Source organism: Homarus americanus, unplaced genomic scaffold (assembly GCF_018991925.1).
Source record: "Homarus americanus isolate GMGI-L3 unplaced genomic scaffold, GMGI_Hamer_2.0 scaffold32929, whole genome shotgun sequence".
Classification (NCBI taxonomy): Eukaryota; Metazoa; Arthropoda; class Malacostraca; order Decapoda; family Nephropidae; genus Homarus; species Homarus americanus.
The window spans coordinates 17,633,977-17,646,090 of record NW_024737097.1 but is presented as its reverse complement, the minus strand read 5'-3'; the positions used below and the strand labels follow the sequence as shown (position 1 = coordinate 17,646,090).

Here is a 12,114-nt window from a genome sequence, read left to right as displayed (position 1 = left end):
TAGGAGGTTTTTTGCTTATGTTTACACAGAATCTCTTTCCTTGTGTTTACCTAGATGTTTGCTGGTGTTTACAGAGAATCTTTTACCTATATGTACAAAGAATTTTAATACTTTTGTTTACAATTAATCTTCAGCTGGTGTGACGTAAATTGTCGAGAGAGAGAGAGAGACTCCTGTACCCCATACTCGAGAAATACAGTCATGATACAGCAACTTACCTACCTGTCTGTATCCAAAGAACAAAAACAATTACTGTGTTGTATTCTTAAGGAAATTTTACGTGTTGTATTTGGTATAATCTCCGAGGATTATTTCCGTATTCACTTTGTAAGAAATGTTTGTGTCAATAGGGAAATTTCCATTACATTTAGCGATACAAACTTTAGTACACATTTGTAAATAGATATGAAACCTTGTGATCATATTTATAAATTGATAACAAGATAGAGGCAAAAAGACGAAATGAAAGATAAAGAAAGTAGATACAAACAGAGATAAAGAAAGTAGATACATAGATAGATAAAGAAAGTAGATACAAACAGAGATAAAGAAAGTAGATACACAGATAGATAAAGAAAGTAGATACAAACAGAGATAAAGAAAGAAAGATAAAGAGAAATAGATAAGAAGATATGAGGGTAACTTCCTGGTTGCACCTCACCCTCCCTCATCACCAGGTGGAACACTGAGTCAGCAGCTCACATAACAGAGGAGGTGTGTGGCCTCATCTTGTTTTTGTGAGCTGTGTTGTGTTCTAGATGGTTGGTTAGCCTACTTGTGCCTGTGTGTGTGTGTGTGTGTGTGTGTGTGTGTGTGTGTGTGTGTGTGTCTGTGTGTGATCCTACCTCATCCAAAATTGTCACTAACAGGTTGAACACCGTCTCCAACAAGGTGATAATATTGATAACGATAACAATACATGTCTCTCTCTCTCTCACGACGTTGCTCTTCACCCCAAAAATAAGTCAATAAACCTATCACAACCACTTAACCATTCCTCTCCACCAATTACCTGTTTCAGGGATAATTATAACCACGTAATGTTACGACTGTTTCCACGCCGTTACGACCCAATTAGCCATATGTGTAATTAGGCCTTGTCAGCCCACACTTGTAACAGGCATAGCTAATGTTCTTATGTCCAATGACCTCGTTACGCCTGACTTCGCAATATACTCTGACAACCCCCCTCCCCCGACCTCCCTTCCCAGTTACCATGCATGAAAAATATGCTAATAACAATATACCTAAATAAAGGAATTACTAAACCTAAAACATCTTACAGAACGACAACATTAGCTATGTTCACTAATTTAATATAGCTACTGTATATATTTTTTTAATTCCCGACACAATACGGAGGGTGACATAGCCAGAGGCTGTTAATCCTTAATTGAAAACAAAAACCGAAAAAGCGAAAAAATTCCATTGCACAGGCCAGGAAAGACGAGCATCTGACTGACTAAACAACCTTCAGCTTACGTCAAAAAAATTATTTATAGACAGGTTCTGTGAGGTCAACAGCTGTCAGGGCAAGGTCATGACCCCTTTTACTTACCAATCACCCAGTGAATTTAAAAGATCCTTCTTAAATACGGGGTCATACAAGGTCACAAGTAGGCAGGAGGAGGTCATGACTCCTTTGACTAACCAGCAACTCAATACACTTAAGGTCACCGCGGGCAGGGCGAGGTCCCGTACCAACACAACTCCGTCGTATGAGTGACCCAATGCACCCTGACTTCTTTAACCCCCTGCATACCGGGCCACTAAGGTCTCACCTGCCAGCCTTCCCTTCTGGGTGACGCGGTGGGAGTCGAGCCGAGTGGAAAACAATGATAACATTAGCATAAAACCCCAAGTGTCACGAGGGCTGTTACGTAGTCTGACTGGGCGGGGCGGGGCTACTGCGACGTCTCTGAGGCAATGAGTTCTTTACCCACTTGACAAGAGGCTCGGGGCACGGGCAGTAACAAATGGAAATTCCTAGTAACAAAAGAGTAACTCTACCATCGTGTTACGGAGTCTGACGGGGCAAAGTGTCACTTCCAAGATTCACAGATGAAAACTCCTTGTTACGAGGTCTATTATGCAATGTGACGGATCTCAGCGTGACGTCTGAGACAGTCTCTGGCAGGCAGTGACAGAAGGAAGGTACACGCCCGCCGTGACGTCTCTGGGTCCCACAGAAAGCCTACCTACCTACCTACCTACTTACTCTGGAAGAAATAATCGTCTCACATTTGCATGAGTTATGACCGAGAGAGGAAACTGCTGCTAAGTGGGCGAGGTAAATGTTTACATGTCGACATAACAGTTGCCGACACGCTTCTCCCGATAATTTCCTCTGGGTTGTCTAGTTTATTTTGGTTACTGTCGATTTGGGTTACGAAGTTAAGCTGTAACGTGAGACTGTAATGCTCCGTGTTATTGTATCATTATATGGTATTGGATTCCTGTATTCCTTCTCAAATCGGTGCAGGTCCAGATTACGAAATTGTTTATACTGTAACGTGAATATGTACCCGAAGTCGATCTTTTGTTTACATTCATTACTGTAATGTATTTCGCTGTACTATATTCATTAATTGTGGATGGTCAAGTTTGTTGTGACTGTTATAGCTTTGTGTTGGGAAGCTAACTCTAATGTGTTGTACAGCTGTAATGAAGAACCTGGTGTTTATGTTGTATTGTTTTAATACATTCGGTTGTATTATTGCATTGTGTTGTATTGTACTGAATTATAATGTACTGTGCTGAATTTTTTTGTGTTGTAATGTACTGATGCATTTATTGTGTTGTATTATTTTGTATTGCATCTGTTGCATTATAATGATTGTTATAATTATATACTGTACTGCAGTGTATTAATGTTTTGCAATATATAATAACACACGCTGCTGTATTGTATTTTCTTAGACTTTACTGAGGTGTACTGTATACTATTCATGTGCTGTACTGTATTGTTGTATTACTGTATTGTAGTGTGTTATATGTTCTTACACTTCACTGAGGTGTACTGTATACTATTGCTGTACTGTACTGTATTGTTGTATTATTTCGTCATGTAAGATCGTGTTTGGCAAAGATTCGTGTCACGAGACTGGCTGTAAGTGAACCCAAACCCGATGAACTGGTTTGTGTGTTCGGTTAATGAACTGTCATGTTAATTGTCTGGGAAAGTTTCACTCCGGTACATAGTTGTGTTTCGGAACCAACTGTGACGCGAGATTGACTGTGACGGGAGACTGAGTGTGACGGGAGACTGACTGTGACGCGAGATTGACTGTGAAGGGAGATTGACTGTCACGGGAGACTGAGTGTGACGCGAGTGACTGTGACGCGAGATTGACTGAGATGGGAAATTGACTGTGACGGGAGACTTGAGTGTGGCGAGAGATTGAGTGTGACGGGAGACTGGCTGATGCGAGATTGACTGTGACGGGAGACTGACTGTGACGCGAGTGACTGTGACGCGAGATTGACTGAGATGGGAGATTGACTGTGACGGGAGATTGACTGTGACGGGATACTTGACTGTAACGCAAGGCTGTGACGGGAGATTGACTGTGACGCGAGACTGTAACACATGGTTCACTAAGGTGGATTGGCTTTCGTGTTTTACTGACCTGGTGATTGTGTTACTGTTAAGCCATTGGTCTATTATGTAACGTAACACCGACGGAGAGACACCGACGGAGAGACAAAAGAAATCGACTTAAAAGAGAGATGGAGAGATGATCACTTAAGAGACATAAACAGAAAGTGTTATATCAACGATTCATAACTATACAGTATATAAGGTCCGAATCACCTGAAGATTAACCACACCAATTTATTTCACCTGAACATTTTAACCTAACCTAAACCCTCCCAGGTAACGTTAGGGGTTGATTAATCTTCAGGTGAAATAAACTGGGATGCGTAGTCTTCAAGTAATACCTATGTTCCTCACCATTAATCAACTCATAACAACACCAAGTCTACACACTCAGCTGGTGATCTGTGTCAACACCCCGAGCTGTGAAGGAGGTGTAGTATAGTGCCTTCAGCCACCACCAGGCGTTACAACTTCCCGTCATTCATAAAAAAAAATCTTACTACGTGAGGCTATAGACAGCTATTCCCACGCTCCTATTAATAATGATAATAGCAAATACAAAAGTAATGATGTTAGTGATAATAATCGTTTTAATAAAGGAAGTAATAATGATAACATATATAATGATGATAATAATGATAAAAAAATAATCATTACAATGTTTGCCACCATCATTATTATTGTCAGTATTCAAAAACACAGAAACGCAAGTAAAATTTTCCACCATTCCTCTACAATGTCTTCAGTCTGTCGTAATTACTAATCCACACACTCACCAGTCACCACATTACTGTACGTATCCACCCTGGCATGACTCCTCTCCGCTCGCCAACAACAAGATTCTCATTAATAATACAAGGTGCATTAATGTAGTTAACCTTACAACACCGATGCTCTTGACACAGTACAGATGGCTGCGTCTTGTATTTGATTCTCGGTCTCTCAATCTTTCTCTGTATCTCCGTCTCTCTCTTTGTTTCTCTATCTCTCTCTCAGTCTGTTTATGTAGGTTCGTAAGTGTCATTAACAATACACTAACTCGCCTCGGGACACACTATCTTAACTAAACTTCCTCGTGGCATTGGTGTACCTTCTTCCTCGTGACGACTTTACAAACCCCAGTTTATTGTTACCGCAAACTAGATTTCCTTTTCCGTGACTCTATAGCCTCAAGCAAAACCCACATTCCATGACCTTTCATTCCTCCCTCAGGCAGAGTGACGAGGTGAGACTGTGTGATGAAGTTCTTGATTCATACACAACAGCATTTAGTGGCTTTCAGCGTGTGCCCTTGTGTATAAGTCCTTCATTGACCCCCAGGAGTTGAAGGACAAGTCTCTCTCAGACACTCTCAGCCCTTGCCACTCCCTCACAGAAACCTTTCCTGGAAGCCTAGATGGAGCCCCTCAGTGTACCTCCTGCAGTCAGTGTGTGTGTGTGTGTGTGTGCGTATGTGTGTGTGTGTGTGTGTGTGTGTGTGTGTGTGCGGGCGTGTCTTGAAGCTGTTTGTGTTGGATAAGTGTGTGTGTGAGAATTAGAGTGAGTACGAGGGGGTCAGGAAGAGTTGGTGGAGGATGTGGATGAGGATGGAGGATGTGGGTGGAGGAATTTCTTTAAGGTGACAACGAAACAATGAATAAGGAACACATCACCAGGGACCTATACTAAGGTCTCTGTGTTCCTACCATCATTTCCTTGTCCACCAACTCTCTACACTCTTCTTTCTTCCATCTTTATTCTATCCTCTCGTCGCTCTCTATTTTAGCTTCCCCTCCCTTTCTCTTCCTTTTCACCCAATCATTGTTTATCTGGGTCTTCCTCTTCTACTGTACCTGCCCTCTTGTCCGTGATGTGGAGCGTGTCGGGTCTTGCCACTGCCCCAAGCATCTTGTCCGCTCCAACCCGTTACTGTACTGTGTTTGTGGGTGTGTGTGTGAGGGGGTCGATCGACACTTCTCACGCCCACTATCCAACACACACCCACCAGCAGTAACCCCGGATCCATTTCTCTTCATCAACCTCTGCCACTGTTATCATTACCATATCCTCTCCACTCCTGTCCACATTAACTACCACCACCATAGTTCCCAGTCATAGTCACCAACCCCATTTGCTCTCACACTCTCCAGCCACAACGACCTGCACACTGACTCTTCTCCGCCAATTCCATCTCCGCCAGACACTATATCATGACCGTAAATTCTCTCTGACACACACCCCATTTTCTTCTCTTGTTGTATTGTACCTTCCGTCACCTCCCCCAAAATCATTACCTCCAGACGATGTCCATCTCCACGCCTTCCCTAATCCATATACACAACCTCCATCACCATCTCTCACACACAAAACAGACCTTCCTCTCCTCACACACACCCTTACACGCCCACTACACCCTCTGCATTGAACATCACTGACCTGAAGATGATGGCATTTCCGGGGCTGCCTTACCCGAATCTCCAGAGCGTTCCCCCTGAGTCATGATTCAACCTCCCTCCCCCTACCAACATAATTGCATCGCCTTAAATCAAAACATTGGAACGATACTTCATGACACAACATGGACAGATATATTAGCCTCGCAGGGGTAACGTGTTACCAACATGTTTTAACTTACCTGTTCACATCCATGGGTATAGCGCATGAGGATAGGAGCGATGACGGCGTTGCCATCCACCTCTTTGGCCTCCTTCCGGAGTTGCGTGAACTGGAAGAGCGTCTCCTTGTCGTACTCGATTCGTCGCTGGAGGATCCCAAGCAACACGTCGAGTGAGTGGTTCCCCAGAGTTGGTTCGACCACATTGAGGAGCGTTTTGTTCTTGATGAGTCTCTGTTGCACTTCCTCCTGGGTGATGGAGAGCTGCCGCTGGTGGGACGCCTGGATGGGGGCGGGACCGTGGCTGATACTCCTTTGCAGCGACGCTTTGTTGCTAAGACTAAGCTCCTCCAGCTTCTCAAGGGCCTGCGTGTATGACTTAACAACCTTCTCGAACTCAAGCTTGAGGGCGTCGTGAAGGCTCTGAAGAGACTCATCGGAAGTACCAACGAGGCCGTGGTGGCCCATACCCTCGATGGCCTTCTCCAGTTGCTTGCGTCGCTGTTGTAAGATCTTGCGGATTTTAGGTTCAGAGCGGGCGATGACGCGCAACACCTTCTTGCAGGAGGTCACAAAGGGTCCACAAAATTCCCAGCGGATGTCCCCCGTGAGACATTCCTCTTGCTGGGCGAAGAATCGTACCATCTGCCAGACGACTGCCTCGGGACGCAAGATGCGAGTAGAGCCAGGCACGACTGGGGCAGTCTCGCTCACTTTGCAATAGAGCGCCTCCACGATAGGAAGTGAGTGAGGCATAGCATCCACCAGCACGTCTATGGGCAGGTCAGCAACGATTACTTTGAAGGTGGCAGCGGGGAGGCGATGGATGAAGGAAGCAGCGTCTCGGTACTGGAAATTTTCAGTCAGCAACAGAATCCGTTTGATGGCGTGGCGCGGCGACCCATCCGACGAGGATGAGGCTGTGATGCGGGTGTCGAGATCGAGATAGTCATCCTTGGAGCCATTGAAACCCCTGGACCAGGCGCTTTCTCGCCATTGTAATTTCTGCACAGGTCGCCTCTCCCGACGCTCCGGCCGGAACCTGACTCCCTTCTCCACGTCAGACACACCCGAGTTGCGTGCCGACGTCACTTGCTTGTACGTCCACGTCGACGTCTTGCAGGCGGCGCCGTCGATAAGGGGCGGCGGCCCGATCATGAGACTGGACTGTGTGCTGGTCTTGGAAGCCGGGGCGGGGGAAGGCTTTGGCAAGAGACCCACGGGCTTGGCGGGGCGCGGGGGCGGTTGTGGGTCGAAGTATCGGTCAAGACGCGACAATGCAGAACTCTCGGCACTAACGAGGATATGTGGAACGGGTGGTGATAAGACGCTTACCTCCCGGTCAGACCAGGTCACCGAGTGTCCAACGCGGGGCATTCCCGCAGGTCCCAGCATCTTGCAATCACGAGACAACAAAACCGCAGCCTCTACCACATGTCCTCACCCACTAACAGAGTATAAATTCCTGTTATCACACTGTTAATTATTTAGTACAAGATCCACTATACATCACTGTGACACACACTACACCTGACAGTGGTGTGGGGGCGACGCTGCTGCTGTTGTGGCGAGCGAGTCAACGTAAGGGAGGAACGACGCGTCCTCTCGGTTTCACTGATACAACACTTCTGAGGCGGCACACGCGAGCTACCCCAGGCCCAGCCAGCCCGCCCTCCTCCACCATCCCCTCCACTCCTCCATCCCTCCCTCACACCTGCCTGCCCTCTTCCACCACCTCTTCCAATACTCCCTCCCACCAACCCCACCCCCACCGTGCATCTCTCCTTCCCTCCCACACCCCTCCTTCTTTCCACTACCACTCCGTCCACCATTCCTTCCTTCCTCTACCACCATCACTCCTCTTTCCCTGCCCCCTCCCTTCCCTCTCCATCACCTCCACCACTCCTTCCACCGCCCACCCACCACCATCTCTCCTCCTTCCCCCCTCTCTCCCTCCTCATTTCCTCCACCACCATCACCACCGTTTCTCCCTCCCTCACCTCCACCATTACCACTAATCCCTCCCTCCACAACTACCATCTCCACTTATCCGTAACTCCCTCCACCACCACTCCACCATTATTCCCTCCCTCCTTCACTTCCCTCATCATTACACCTTCTCCCTCTCCCTCCCTTCACCACCACCCCGAGTCCAAATTAAAATTAAAATTCAAAACATTTATTGACAATTACATCAAAAGGAGCTGGTTAGCATGCTAACTAGCCCGCCCAAAACTAGTCTTAACAAGAGCTCTTTAACATTCTACTAATCATAAATCAGATATGTATACAACAAATAGATATGCATAAAATCTACAATCTTATGTTAAACTTACAGAATTTTTCATAATATTCTTAACCATATTTTTGTTCATTAAATAACAAACCATCTCTGTAATATCAGTAATACCATCACCCCTAAATTCTGATAAACAGTTACATTCCATAATGTAATGATATACTGTATGAGACTTTACATAGCCACACAGTTTACAAGGAATGCCGTCAGTTCCTTCAATATATTGCCAATAACATTTGTATCCAAAGCGTAGTCTCGTCACAAATGTATCATACTTAACCGAAACCTTACCACCCCGAGTCCAGATCTCCACCAGCGCTGCCACCACAATTCCTCCCTCTCTCCAACATCCTCCACCTCACTTTCATACAACCCTCCATCCCTCCTACACTTCTCTCCTCAGTCTTCCTCCTCCTTCCCTCCTTTACCCCCCCCCCCATGGTTACCTCTTACAAATCCCTCACCTCACTTTCCTCCCGCCCACCCTCGCCTCACTGTCTTCCCTCCCGTCTTCTCCTTCCCACCCTCACATTACATTCCTTCGTCCTTCCTCACCTCACAATCTCCCTTCACGTGACTCTCCTCCCTCTATCTTACATCTCTTACCTCTCCCCCCTCCCCCTCTTTCTTCTCCCCCTCACCTCACCTCACTTGCTACAAAACGTAGATCACTGTAACTACATTTTATATAAGAGACAGCCACAGCATTATTCTAACCCTCCCTCATGTGACGTCATCAATCATTCGAGGTATACCTGGGTTTTTTGGGGGTAAATTATAGGTGAGCTACAGTACTTCTGCTCTGTTAGGTTAGGTTAGGTTAAGTTAGGTTAGGCTAAGGATATTTTTGTAGACCGCACGCTATAGTAACACCTTCAAAGATTCGTAATCGTCTATTAAATCTTTTCCTGACTGGAGAAAAAAGAACAAATCTAACTGGCTCTGAGTGGCTCATCTAACCCCCGATACAAAGTTGAACTGACAGACATTCGTAAATTAATATAATTTCTGTTACGAGATAATGATGGTTGCCAAAAATCATTTAAATTACTTTGGGAATTTGTGATAACCATTATGCTTTATCCACATTTTCGTACTAAATTTCCCTCATTCATCGTTCTGGTTACTTTTAATATAATGTTATAAAAAAACTTATTAATATCTTCTTAATTTACAAAGTTCCACATTCTTATAGCGATATATGATAAAATTAGTCACTGTCGTTCGCTAAATACAGTATCTGGATAGTATATAATAAGACCATCCATTTCAAAGTTATTTTAGTTGCCCTTTATATTTGACAGAAAACGAAATACAAACTTAATATAGAAAATTAATACTTTCTTGGGTGACTGATTCAAATTTGAAATATATATAAACTTGATCGATAGACAGAGATGTGTTTCATTAAAATCATAATAAGACATCCCATTGATTTCATGGGATTTAATAAGTCCCTCAAAGGACATTACTCAGTTACATGTACACATTTGGAGCTAGTGTAGGCCACCCACTTGAGGGCTTGTGACTGAAAATATTGACCCAAAACTGAACCCACCCCAGGTAGGCACTCGATCTATACAGCCTACCCTAGACATTTGGTTGGCTGGGATCGGGGTGACTATCTAATTATTCATAACCCAATTTTTTATTCAATTTATTTGACTACAGATGTGGCAGTGTATTGTACCGTTACGAAGTGAAGCCGCTAATGGGTCTTTTAGTTTATATTATTAATACAGTAATACAAATAAAATCACTTTCTTCTCTTTTTGAAGCTTTTTTTTAATAAGGTGTTGTTTGGCTTTTGTGTATTGTTCTTCACCTGAACTCACTTGCATCGTATAAAATTGAAATTTTTCTTATCTCTGGTGTTTTATTGGATGTGGGGTTAAATAGTTCAGCGATCGGTAATGCTTGGACTGTTGACATACTGTATTCTGATACTCAAAATTTCACGATTATCAAATTTACCTCGATGAATCCAATTAAGCGCTCATCACCAACGCTCATTACAACTTATTTTTCAAAACGCTCCGTCATGTTAATATTGATATTATCATCGACTCTATTTTTCTGGCAAAATTAACGGTTTCAATATCAATATCAATAATAAATCTTCGCTCATCGGCGTTACTGGTGAACGAGAACAATCGTTCGATATTCACCCGAGGCTAAACATGATAATATTATTTTTCAGCTGAATATAAACAACCATAAAAAAATTATACCAATTAGTGTGAAGATATCTTATGCAGATGAATATCGCATGATAATATAAAATAGAAATGGTGGACGAATAGGATACACATGTAGTCATTTGTTTTACAACAAAATATAATTATGAATATTGGGAATATTACGTCTCACAAACCCGGATATTCAGGCAAAACATTACGACCAATCTACGAGACAAATTTCTAAATGTAAATCCTCAACATCAAGCGCAAGTTAATTAGTGTTTACAGCAAAAAGGTATCAACGTTTTATTTTAATTAAAAGTATTTTTTATTTAGTTTTCTCTATTTAGGATAAAAAAATCACCTGTAGTGAGCATGACATGAAGGATGAAGGAAATCGTTGGGTAAAACACGGTGAAGAACTGATCGTGTGACACTAAAATGATGTCTACGGACTTTATACGTGAAGAAATTAATTAAATTAGTTACCGTAAATACTCCTCCAAAAAATCTGCAGTCACCGCAACCTTGTTTCTTTACAACCGACCCGCTTGGTCCAAGCATGCTCTCACGTCCACAAAAAAGCGGAAAATTACACCACGACGCTTTCAACAAGGTTGCTTTCACTGGTACCAAATATCAAAATAAATACTTTATGTTTAATGTGGTGGGGGTCCGCCCCCTGGTTAGAAAGTTAGGTAAGGTTAGGTAGGTTTCTTTGGTTGGTTAGGTCAGAGCCTGTTAGGTTCTAGTAAATGTCACTTTGAAATACTTACTATAATTATAATAACATATTGGGAAAATATTAAACAAATAAATATAACACTAATGTCTGACTGCTCTCAAATAAGTGATTTATATCAAAATTATCTTACCTGGGTTGTAGAATTTTAGTCGGGAGTAGCCTACCGAGTGTTGCAAATTTGACCTGACAGGTTTGTTCTTGTATACAGTACTTTCAATCTTCCAATTCACTGATACTTATATTTTCACTCGTTTGAACTGAATTGGTAATATACGTATATAACACCTTCTTGTCCACACTGTTGCAAAATAGTAACTACCAACATTAGGCTGGGTAGACCAGCTAACGTTTTTCGCCGTCCATAACCACTATTACAGAAGGATGCATCCCAAGGAGTGTACTCTACATTGCTTGATACACCCGTGACCACTTAGTACAGTAGAGGAAGTCCAACGACCGTTCTCACATAAGTATTCCAAGGTATTAACCACTTTGTACCGTATTTCATTTTCTTGTCATTTTAACGTTGCTTCAGTTTTGTACACATCTATTTACCATGTTTAAGCGTTTTGTTTATATTAAAAGAAATTACGACGTTTTTCTCCTTAAAACATTATACAATTTAATCTTATCCTAATTCGAATAACTATTTTGCTGTAAGTGTCTTCAATCTAATGGTGAAAATTACTCACTAAA

General features: G+C 43.1%; 1 protein-coding gene across 1 annotated transcript in view; it reads right to left on the bottom strand.

The window, feature by feature from the left end:
- The window catches only part of LOC121873129, a 40,267-nt gene extending 32,459 nt beyond the window's left edge, over positions 1 to 7,808 (bottom strand). Inside the window, exon 1 of the mRNA XM_042376444.1 lies at positions 6,216 to 7,808. Coding sequence (XP_042232378.1) covers positions 6,216 to 7,589 — 1,374 coding nt within the window. The 5' untranslated portion in view covers positions 7,590 to 7,808. The remainder of the gene's footprint in view (positions 1 to 6,215) is intronic.
- Between the last annotated feature and the right edge of the window lie 4,306 nt (positions 7,809 to 12,114).